The sequence below is a fragment of the Dreissena polymorpha genome, chromosome 1 (assembly GCF_020536995.1).
Source record: "Dreissena polymorpha isolate Duluth1 chromosome 1, UMN_Dpol_1.0, whole genome shotgun sequence".
NCBI classification, from domain to species: Eukaryota; Metazoa; Mollusca; class Bivalvia; order Myida; family Dreissenidae; genus Dreissena; species Dreissena polymorpha.
Window position 1 is genome coordinate 76,193,706 of NC_068355.1, and position 12,463 is coordinate 76,206,168.

The following is a 12,463-nucleotide window of genomic DNA, read 5'->3' on the forward strand; positions in this document are numbered from 1 at the left end:
ACATTGTTGCCAAGGGGCGGGGCATTTTTCCTTATATAGCTATATATGACTATAGTAAAATCTTGTTAACGCTCTAGATACCACATTTATAGCCCAATCTTCATGAACGTTGGTCAGAAGATTTATCCCAATAATATCTTGGACGAGTTCGAAAATGATGCCGGTTGGTTGAAAAACATGGCTGCCAGGGGGCGGGGCATTTTTCCTTATATGGCTTCAGTAAAACCTTGTTAACACTCTAGAGGCCACATTTATTTTCCGATCTTCATGAACTTCCTCAGATAATTTGTCCTAATGATATCTTGGATGAGTTCAAAAATGGTAACCTTTGCTTGAAAAACATGGCTGCCAAGGGGCTGGGCATTTTTCCTTATATGGCTATATATGGCTTTATAGTAAAATCTTGTTAACACTCTAGAAGCCACATTAATTTTCAGATCTTCATGAAACTTGGTCAGAACATTCATCCCAATGATATCTTGGATGAGTTTGAAAATGATACCGGTTGGTTGAAAATATAACCGCCAGGGGGCGGGGCATTTTTCCTTATATGGCTATAGTAAAACCTTGTTAACACTCTAGAGCCACATTTATTGTCCGATCGTCATGAAACTTGCTCAGATAATTTGTCCCAATGATATCTTGGATGAGTTTGAAAATGGGAATCTTTGCTTGAAAAAATGGCTGCAAAGGCTCCAATCTTCATGAAATATGGTCAACAGATTTTTCTTATTGATATCTTGGATGAGTTCAAAAATGGTAACATTTGCTTGAAAAACATGGCTGCCAAGGGCAGGGCATTTTTTCTTATATAGCTATATATGGCTATAGTAAAATCTTGTTAACACTCTAGAGACCACATTTATAGTCCGATCTTCATGAAACTCAGTCCGAAGATTCATCCCAATACTTTCTTGGACAAGTTCAAAAATGATGCCAGTTGGTTGAAAAACATGGCCACCACGAGGGCGGGGCATTTTTCCTTATATGGCTATAGTTTAACCTTGTTAACACTCTAGAGGTCACATTTATTTTCCGATCATCATGAAAGTTGGTCAGAAGATTTGTCCCAATGATATGTTGGATGGGTTCGAAAATGGTTTTGGTTGCTTTAAAAACTTAGCCACCAGGCGCGGGGCATTTTTCCTTATATTGCTATAATATATGGCTATAGTAAAACCTTGTTAACATTCTAGAGGCCACATTTATTGCCCAATCTTCATGAAACTTGTTCAGAAGATTTGTCCCAAAAATATCTTATTATCTCAGGTGAGCGACTTTGGGCCTTTCAGGCCCTCTTCTTTCTGTTAATAATCAAATGAGTTTTGTTTATTTAATGGATAGGCAGGTTTGCTTAGGATGGCAATATTCTGTGATACATGTTGTTTATTGTGTTTAACGTCAAATGTTTTTGTTGTTTTTTATGATCAAAATGAAATAAGTTGTGTTTGCAATTGAATTATACATTAGATTGTTTGCTGGTTGTTGTTATATCAGGTTTTATTTGTTTTTCTCAGCATTCTGCTTGCAAACCATATTTGACCAAGTGAAAGGGAAAGATGTGTTTGGTGAGAAGCAAGTCATACTTCGTGAGCAACTTCAGCCTGATCTTATTGATGAAGACAACCCAAAAAGTGCTGCCAAGTAAGCTGTTGATGTGCTTAAAAACATTCAAGGCACTTTGGATTTAAAATAGCGTTCATCAACCCTTTCACACTTAGATATGTATTTTGACGCATTTGTAATGCCTCATAAAGTTAATTTAATTAAGGACTTTCGTACTAGATTCAAGTTTTAAAGGCTTCATTTCCAAGCCTTAGATACTGATGATACAGCAAATTGCATAAGACCTAAACAGATTGCGAGTTACTCACAGGCTGTTCTGGTTTTATGCTGTTTGCACATAGCCATTTTCACTTTGCCTCTGAGTGGGAAATTGTTAAATGAACACACTGAAAAAAGATCACTTTACTTTAATAACACATTTTCTAACATTAAAAAGGAATTTTTGTAGATAGACTTTAAGGTTTGTGTTAAATACGGATAAGTTTATTCAGTAACGCTTAGGAAACCAAAATAACGCAACTTGGTAGGTGTTTCAGGTTTTATCTCCCAACAAATAAATCTAATGTGGTAATCTATTTATCCCACCAGTTTCAAATTGTTCTGTCTTCATTACAAATGTAAATAATAGAAAATGGCTGAAAAACATCAAATGAAAAATAAGCAAAATGATGTCACTGTGCCTGTTTGCTCCAAGGTCATTATACACAAGCATTTATCAGTTGGGATTTCATTTTATTTATTTGCCTATGATTAGGAAAAAAAACATCAATGTGACCAAATTCTCATAATATTATTTGTAATCAAATGACAAGAGATACAATAGCAATGCAATATATAATAATGACCCTGAAACAGGCATTATTCATATTTTCAGGCTGCTACAGATAACTTGCCTTTATTTTATACTTTCTGATGGTTTATAGAGAAATACCAGTGAATAAAAACTGACAATTCACTACAGTCAAAACCCAATGGCTCGAATTTCAGGTTGTCCGAACTCTCATCAAAGCACCAATTATTAGCTCGGCTGTTTTCGGAGAAAACCTGAGGTATTGTGATAGCCAGCTCATCATCCGCGTCCGCCGTGCAAAAACCTTGACATTTTCCTCTAACATCAAAGTGCTTCCACCTACAACTTTGAAACTTCATATGTAGATGCACCTTGATGAGTTCTACACGCCACACCTAGTTTTTGGGTCACTAGGTCAAAGGTCAAGGTCACTGTGACCTCTAAAAAAATAAAAAATTCTGACAAGCTTTTGCAGCCAAGCATGGCACCCGTTATGCGGTGCTCTTGTTTATTGCTATATATTTATATACAATTTTGTCGAATTCGCAAGGCTAGGATTATCGGTTGGCTGGAACTGTTTTCACAGTCCCGGTGACAACTTTCACAAGTTTTTTTGTTCGGATGACTCGAACTCGCTTCGTGTCGCATAAACTGTTAATCGATTAGGACTGCTTGTTTAAGGCACTCAATAATTGATTTAAAGCCAGTTGCAAACATGTCATCGACTTAATTGTTAATTGATTTGAGTAAAAGATTACATTTTGTTATATTTGTTACTGTTTTAAAATATTGGTAAATAAAAGTATTAAGTATATATTTGGTTCTTATTAATTCAAAAGCAGAAAGAAGTACGACGTTTAAGCAATATGTGTACTCTTCAACTGGAGATAAAAATGTACTGAGGATTTGTTCGGAAACATAAGTTTATTAGAAATCGGATGACTCGAATTCCGGATGGCTCAAACTTTTGTTGCCGGTCCCGACGAGTTTGAGCCATCGGGTTACGACTGTAGTTCAAACAGTGAAAAATAAAAGTGAAAATTATCGATTATGTTCACTGTTTTACTGTGAAATGACGTCATTTTTTGATGACATGACATCATGATTCCAGCGAAATTCTCCAGTGAAACTCTTTTACAATTTAAATAATCGGTAAAAAAAGCATAAAATAAAAAGAAAATGTGTTGGATTTGGTGGAAAATTTATTTTAATTCACTCGTTATCATAGAACATATATATTGTTTCACTCATCCATGCGCCACTCATGAACATATTATTTTTATGATCACTTGTGAATTAAAATCAACATTCCATCAAATCCAACAAAATATCTCTATGTATTTTTTAGCTGTGAATATTACGAGGCCCACATAGGGATGCCACCAAGCTATCAATACGAGCAGTGTCAATATGACGGGGAACGAGATCATGTGAATAATCTAGCTGCCATGGCTGAACTAGATCCACATGGACATTACTTGCAGTACATGGTGAGTTCTCAGAAAAAAGTGGAAAAGTTACTCCTTTTCAGGCTTTACTAATCTGCTTTTTGCAAAATGTTTATGGATTTTTTTATCTGAAGTTGTACAAAGTACTCAAACAGACTAAACATTGTTACAATCTTACCATGTATTATTCCGTAGATTAACAAACAAACTTATTTATATTTAATGTTGATAATTATATTGACGCTTAGTAAGTATAGAATTACGGTGACTTTATTGAGGCAAATTAAAAATTTGAGCTTCTAAGCCTGGTTCATTTCTGTGCCCATTATGAAAATAAAAAAATAGCAATACACTAAATAACATGAAAAAAATATGGAACCATCATTTTTCAGCACATGTAATCATGATGTATACTTGGTTTTATCTCTTTATTTTATTGTTTTCGGTTAATGATGTCAAATTGTCAGTTATTTTAAACTGCTAATTCAATGTGTCCAACAGAAAAAATGACCTTACAAGTTGGTGATTAATGTCAGTCTTACCGTGTCAAATAGCTTTAATAAAGGAACATTTTGTAAGTAAACAAACTATGAAAAAGCTTTAGATGAAAAGATTTAAAAAATATGTTGGTTTCACGATTTGAGTGATTGTTATCAACTACTGCTCATAGCACGTTGTCATATAATATTATTAATTTCTCTTATGACTTATGAATTTAAAATCAATAAATGATCAAATCAACAATGGCATGAAATAACAGGTTGTTGTTTTATTCACACAAACTTGACCAAGCCTTATTTTTGGGGCTGATACCTAACTTTTTATGCCCCTCTTCAAAGAAGAAGGGGTATATTGTTTTGCTGGCCGTCTGTTGATAGACCTGTGGGTAGACCAGTCTGAATGTATGTAGACCAGCCTGATTGTAAGTAGACCAGTTCGTTTCCGATCAATAACTCATCAATGAATTGACCGATTGGCTTAATACTTCACATTGGACAGTAGATGACCCCTATTGAAATTAAGGTCACTAGGTCAAAGGTCAAGGTCACGATAACAGTAAGTGTGGAAATCGTTTCTGATCAATAACTCGTCAGTGAATCGACCGATTGGCTTGCTACTTCACATGTGCATTGGCCTTGGACAGTAGATGACCCCTGGATTAAGAGTTTGCGTCGCAAGCATTTTACAGGGGGATATTTATGTCCATCATTCTGAATTGCTTTTTTTAGATGTTAGTGGATGCAACTTTAGTTCGCCTAATTTCCTCTATGTATGTGATGTTCCAGTTGAAACCTTCCACAGTGCTCTACCCTGAGATCATTATGAACCACAAGCTCCCCAAGAATCACAAAGAACTATGGCCTTCTGAGACACAAATCTGGGTCATTTCAAAGGTAACCCATTACCATGGCTAGCATTGTTAGACAGATTTGTGTTTCCTTTTATGAGTGCCACCTGACAATTCACATACTATATTAAAACCTTTACCATTTAGATATGTATTTTGATGCATTTGTGGTCCCTTAGAAAGTTACATTTAATTACATACCTTTATTCAAGTTTTAAAAGCTTCATTTCCAACCCTCATATACTGATAAGCAGCAAATAGCATAAAACCTGAACAGACTGTGAGATACTCACAGGCTCTTCTGGTTTTATGCTGTTTGCACATAGCCATTTTACTTTGCTTCTGAGTGGGAAAGGGTTAAATGGGTTAATAATTGCAGAATGTTTTTAATAAATCAGAAGTCTTCTATTTTGATCTAAAAACAGCAGTCATGCTGTAGGGAGTTAACTAAAAATCTCCCACAGGTATTTAAAAAGTATACTTCACCTTCAAAACTGAATGAAACAATTGAGTTAGTCTGAAATATTCTAATTAACTTAAAAACTCTGATTACACAATATTTTATTTGGATGTTTTGTACCAAAGGAAGTGGATTAATGTGTTTTAAATATGAAATGTTAAGCATTCCTTATTATGCTTTTTTACCTGTCAACTAACAGAGCAGGTATGAAATGAATGAAGCTTTTAATCTTTACTTCCATTTGTTACAGTCAGGATTCATCTACATTAAGCCGTTCCCTCAGATGTGCCTGGCAGTGTCAAGTTTAAGGATCAACACGCAGCTGTCTGGTCGGAATACAGCTGTGTCCGGATACGTTGTCACGCTGCAGAAGAAAATGGTGGGCAACCCACATCAGATGTGGAATTTCAATCCTGATGCTACAATTTCTTCTAAGGTATTTGTTGTAATTTAACATAAATTATTCATCCCTGTTGAACTATACACCATAATTCTATGTCATTTTTAGTGGATGCATTCCAACCAAGATGTTGCCATTTCTTACAAGTTTTTTTTTCATTATGTCTCTTATTATATTTTGGCTATTTTATGCTTGTAAAAAGTTGAAAATGCTGGTTTTAAGATTGTTGAATAACAATCATGAATAAGTTAAAGGATGGGCGGTTGGCGTTTAACAGTTAGCTTCCAGTAAAAAACTTAGTTTTTATGCCCCCGGTAGTCTGTCAGTCTGTGCATCCGTCCGAAAACTTTAACATTGGCCATAACTTTTGGAATATTGAAGATAGCAACTTGATATTTGGCATGCATGTGTATCTCATGAAGCTGCACATTTTGAGTGGTGAAAGTAAAAGTCATCCATCCTTCAAGGTCAAAAGTAAAAAAATACAATCCAAGGGAAGTAATAATCTTTAAAAGTGAGATAATTTCTAAGCCTGCCAAATGATATATTGAAATTTTATTTAAAAGCAGCGCAGTAGGGGGCATTGTGTTTCTGACAAACACATCTCTTGTTATTGATGAATCTAGATACAACTTTCAATATAGCAAGCTTACATGAAAAGCTATCTTTTAATTGTGATGGTCAGTCTAGTCATGGTCAAAGTCACTGTTAATAAACAATAGGAAGACTGTAAGCAGACCAGGGTCAAGGGTAAAATTCTGAAGGATTGTTATACTTTGTTGTATTAGACACAACAATAACATGCTCAAACCTCAGTTACCAGTGGCAAAGTTGATATGATGCCTTTTATTGTCTGGAGGGGTGGGCTTTGATCACCACTTTGGGATTGTTCTCAAGGTGTCCTCTCAAGACATCAATAATTGGTTCTAACCAGGAAACCTTCTGAAAAATGTCTCAAGGAACATAAGGCTTGTGACGCTATCAAAGTTGAATAGGTTGTAACTTATTAGCTGAGAAACTTTATTTTACTAATTTCATTCACAATTTTACTATTGATACTAGGAGCTGAAATATATGTTGACAAATCATCATGCAACTTTATGTCTCTGACAAGAGCCAACATTCAATTGTGTTGCAGCAATACCCTGACCTCTTGCTGACCTACCTTGGCAAAAGGTTTGGTGAGAATTCTGATGACGTGTCACAGCCAGAGGGAGTCAAGCCAGGTGTGCGGGTCTACCTTGTTGTGTCAGAACCCCTCACCAAAAAACATGACAAACCATTGCAGAGGTTGGCAGTCTTATATCTTTTAGACCTGTGGTGAAGTAATTTTTTATCAGGGTAAGAGGGGGTATACACTGACTCTAATTTGATGTAAATGATGGGGTTCAAGCCACAGACATGCATTTAACCCCCTGTTTACAGACCACGGCTCATATCTTTTCTTCAAATGTCTCCTAATTGTCGGAATTTGTAGACTTGTCTTTAACCCTTTGTATGCTGGGTAATTTGTCGTCTGCTAAAATGTCGTCTGCTGAATTTCTAAAATTAGCATTTTCTTTGATTTAAAAAAAAATACTGTCAGAATAGCAAACAGTTTGGATCCAGATGAGACGCCACGATCTGTGTGGCGTCTTATCTGGATCCAAACTGTTTGCAAAGGTCTTCAAAATTCGGTTCCAGCACTGTAAGGGTTAACAAGCTTCTAGGCACATTGCTGGCACGACTTGCACTGTCAATTTAACTACATTTAAGGTGAAACTTTGTAAACCACTCAATCAAATTATTAAGCTTTCGCATTTGTAGTTGACTCATTTAACAGTTGGTCAGGTAATGATAAAACTGTGGTGTCCTGTAGATGTTAAGTGTTTATCATGCACTGATCTCTAATTGATTCCAGGTTTGCACTAAAGCAGGAGCGGTTCGACAACATCGGCCAGTGGAAACATAACGACGCAACCAACCCAGAATGGAACAAGCAAGCCCTGTCTTGGCCTACAAAAGCTGATGGGTCCCTTAACCAAGTATGTACTGGTTTGTTAGTCCAAATGTTATAAGCATTTGTGTAACCCCCTGAATTAAAGTAAAGGCAATTATACAGGTATGATCATGGATGTATTATTTCTTATGACATGAAGTTTATTGTGTGAATTTTTTTTTAATTAAAGTAAGAGTTATGCAATGTGTTCAAGGTAACAATAAAAGTTGTCATATTTGTATTTGCAGGATTACGATTGGCCCATGGAGGGTTATATTATACCATGTGCACCTAAGTTACACAAGAAAATATCACATGAAGATGGTCTTACAGGAAGTATGTTTTCTAACTTGTAAACATAATAGATTGTTTAAATTACTAGTTTTTTACCCAATTTAAACTGAAGTATCTAAATATGTGGGTGTATTGGAAATGACATTTACACATTAGAAATGTTCCCTTTAAAACATGAAAACACACATCTGTTGAGGCCCTACCCTCCATTAAATGTTACAGATATTAAGATTTCTTAGCAGTTTGCTTACATTTTGTGGACTACAACGCACCCAAACACCCTTGTTTTCAAGAAAAACAATGTGAAATTGTTTTTTTGTTTCAGTGACCCCACTTCGTCTGATGGTACTTAAGAATGGAGAACGGAACACAAACCTTGTAGTTCCTGTGGTTGGACCAAACCTGACCAATGTAAGCTTTATATTGCTTAATTATACCCCCACAAACAAAGTTTAGGGGGGTATATAGGAGTGAACTTGTCGGTCGGTCGGTCTGTCGGTCCGTATTAAGTGTCCGCTCTCTAATTCAAGTAGTTTTCATCCAATCTTCACCAAACTTGGTCAGAAGTTGTATCTACATGATTTCTAGGCCAAGTTCAAACATGGGCCTTGCCAGGTCAAAAACTAGGTCACAGGGTCACTTAGTGCATTTTAAACATTCAGCATGTTGTCCGCTCTCTAATTCAAGTAGTTATCATCCGATCTTCACCAAACTTGGTCAGAAGTTGTATCTAGATGATCTGAAGGCCAAGTTTGAACATGGGCCATGCCAGATCAAAAACTAGGTCACAGGGTCACTTAGTACGTTTTACACATTGAGCATGGTGTCCACTCTCTATTTCAAGTAGTTTAAATCCGATCTTCACCACACTTGTTCAGAAGTTGTAACTAGATGATATGTAGGTCAAGTTCGAACATGGGCCATGCCGGGTCAAAAACTAGGTCACATGGTCACTTAGTGTGTTTTAAACCTCACCATGTTGTCCGCTCTCTAATTCAAGTAGTTTTTATCCAATCTTCACCAAAATTAGTCAGAAGTTGTATCTTGATAATGTCTAGGGCAAGTTTGAATATGGGTCATGCCAGGTCAAAAACAAGGTCACGGGGTCACTAAGTGCGTTTTAAACATCACAATGTTGTCCGCTTTCTAATTCAAGTAGTTTTCATCCAATCTTCATCAAACTTGGTCAGAAGTTGTATCTAGATGATGTCTAGGTCAAGTTTGAATATGGGTCATGCCGGGTCAAAAACTAGGTCACGCGTATCTTAGTGCGTTTTAAACCTCACCATGTTGTCCGCTCTCTAATTCAAGTAGTTTTCATCTAATCCTCACCAAACTTGGTCACAAGTTTTATCTGAATGATCTCTAGGAAAAGTTTGAACATGGGCCATTCAGGGCCTAAAACTAGGTTATGGGGTCACTTAGTGCGTTTTTTAACATTCAGCATGGTGTCCGCTCTCTAATTCAAGTAGTTTACATCTGATCTTCACCAAACTTGGACAGAAGTTTTATGGAGAGGATCTTAAGGCTGAGTTATAACATGAACCTTTCTGGGTCAAAAACTAGGTAAAGGGGTCACTAAGTGCGTTTTAAAAATTGAGCATGGTGTCCGCTGTTTTTTGTGAAGTCGACATACAAAATATTATGTGTCAATGCGGCATGTGGGGTATTCGTCACGTCTGTGAAAAAGCTCTTGTTTAAATTAAAATCTTTTGATGTACAATTATTGCTCTGGTATGTGTTTGGTGGCTTGAAACACAACTTATCTATTCTTTGTCAGACATAGCTTTTCTAATGGACACCTTACAAATCCAATTACAAAAAAAATGCAGTTAACTTTGTGAAGTAATAACAATGGTTACTTTTTAATCTTGAAGAAGCTTCTATATAATTACTAAACTGTGGTCGCCACTGTAGTAAATTGAGTAAGTATACCATGTACCAACGGACCATTAAAGTATTCCAATTGAACCAATTAATTTTGAAGCAAAGTGACTCATTATTTGAGCCTTGTGCTGTGAAATTGGACTAAATGCTTGTGCTTTAACCATTTTCCCCCATAAGTAGTAAAGTGAAAATGGCTTTTGCAACCAGCATAAAACCAGAACAGTAACTCGCAGTCTGTTCAGGTTTTATGCTGTTTGCTGCTCATCAGTATCTAAGGGTGGAAATGAAACCTTTAAAACTTGAATCTAGTCAGATAGGTCTTTTATCAAATATAACTTTCTAAGGGACTTAAAACACGTCAAAATACGAATCCAAGTGGTAAAGGGTTAAGTGTTGTTCCAGATAAGCCAGTCTGCACAGGCTATTCATATACGACACTTTTCGCCTACTCTAGATTTTTGTTAAGAAGAAACAAGAAATCATAAAAGGAGAAAAGGTCTATCCTGATAAGCCTGTGCCTTCTGCGCATGCCAATCTGGAATGACACTTTAAGCAGATGCATAAGCCCTGTTTTCACAGAGCACGGCTCTTTTGAACCCTTTGTCCCCTTCAGTTCATGAAGGACCTTTCCAAGAAGCCTCCGCTGCCAGACGGCAAGAAGAGCAGGCGAAAACAACAACAACAACAGAAGCATCATCATCAGCATGATGATATGATCCCCGAGGCTGAGACCGGACCCATTGAGATGGACGTGAATCTGCACTGCAGGGACCTCACTGTGCGAGAACTCGAGTTCAGTATGGTACGCCTTGTGGCTATGTTCAAACTTTCTGTCATTGTTCTGGGAAAAATCCTGAGAACATTTTAGCGCAGTTATTATTTAAATTTTATTTGTTCGGCAGCTTCATTAAAAAAATTCTGCGAAAATACTTGGTATGATATCCTGTCAAAGGGTGTAGTTATGGTATGTGGGAAAATGCTGAACAACAATTCCTGAAAGCAAATGGTGATTGAGAAAATTTGATGTAGTTTAGTTAAACAACAGTATCTAGTGATTGAAATACTGGTGTTTGAGACTGGAACCTCATGAAAACATGGTCTTTTACATTGCTCAGATTTCAAAGGTAATTGCAGTTTGTTAATGCAATTGTTGTAGTATTTAAAAAAATGCTGGCATTTATTATTATTTAATAAAAACATTTTACAATCATAAAGGGTAAATATTTGTCAAAATATCACACAAATTTTCATTGATAACAAATACTTTTGATTCCTTAAATTGACCAAATATTACTTATACAGTTTTCAAAAACAGCAAAGATATTTTTACAAGCAATCATGATATAATGAATCAACGAAACTTGATTTGCATTAAAAAATAGCTATCTTTTATTGTTTTAATAATTAGGAATGAACAAATGAGGTATTAATACAAAATTTTAAGACTTTCTGACAACAAAAAAAAATGTACTTTTTTTTGGCTATTCTTACAGTTCTTGGACCACTGCACCTCTCTGCTGAATCTTCCGTTTGCCGGTCGTAGACTGTTTGACCAGAACGGCAATGAGCACTTTACGCTGAAGACACTGAAGCGGGATCAGTTGGTGTTTGTGTCATGTGGCGAGATTTGGACAGACCCCAATCTGACAAAGGTCGAGCAACAGCGCCGATTCCTGCTATCACAGCTGGCACAGGACGTGGCCAAGATACGACAGTATGCTGCACTACGCAATCCCGAAAGTAAGTTACAAATAGTCAAAACTAACAAATATTGGCAATATTATTACAAGAGTACAGAGTTATAACACAAATTCAATTCTAAAATCAAACAGTTTTTACCTGGTTTGCCTTGTTACCACAGGCTTATCAAGGACAACTCTTTTCGCTTTTATGATATTTTTTGTTTCAAGCAAGTCTCTTCTTAGCAAAAATCAAGTTTAGCTGCAAAGTGTTGTCCCTGATTAGCCTGTGGGGACTGCACAGGCTAATCTGGGATGATACTTTACGCACTTGCTCTAAAACCCCTTTTCACAAAGCACACTCAAATCTTTTGCATAAAACTCCCAGGATCTGACTTTAAGTCATCAGCACTTTTTAAACAAGGCAAACCAGGTAATTATATCAATTTAATGGAAAGCCATTGTTGCATTAAGATAGACTTATAAGGATGCTTATTGAAATAAGTCTGCAAAAGTTAACAAAATCAATTTTGGGCTTCGCTCTGGGAAATCGGGATTAAGATTTCTGTGTAAATTGTAGTCCCAGATTGTCATGTGCAGTCTGCACAGGCTT

General features: G+C 36.3%; 1 protein-coding gene across 1 annotated transcript in view; it reads left to right on the top strand.

Annotated features, from left to right (window-relative positions):
• Positions 1 to 12,463, top strand: part of LOC127835868 (doublecortin domain-containing protein 1-like) — a 45,846-nt gene that overhangs the window by 5,967 nt on the left and 27,416 nt on the right. The window contains exons 7-16 of the mRNA XM_052362296.1: positions 1,518 to 1,644; positions 3,705 to 3,846; positions 5,091 to 5,198; positions 5,863 to 6,048; positions 7,151 to 7,302; positions 7,913 to 8,036; positions 8,239 to 8,326; positions 8,610 to 8,695; positions 10,785 to 10,973; positions 11,665 to 11,911. Of these exons, the coding sequence (XP_052218256.1) occupies positions 1,518 to 1,644; positions 3,705 to 3,846; positions 5,091 to 5,198; positions 5,863 to 6,048; positions 7,151 to 7,302; positions 7,913 to 8,036; positions 8,239 to 8,326; positions 8,610 to 8,695; positions 10,785 to 10,973; positions 11,665 to 11,911 (1,449 nt within the window). The remainder of the gene's footprint in view (positions 1 to 1,517; positions 1,645 to 3,704; positions 3,847 to 5,090; positions 5,199 to 5,862; positions 6,049 to 7,150; positions 7,303 to 7,912; positions 8,037 to 8,238; positions 8,327 to 8,609; positions 8,696 to 10,784; positions 10,974 to 11,664; positions 11,912 to 12,463) is intronic.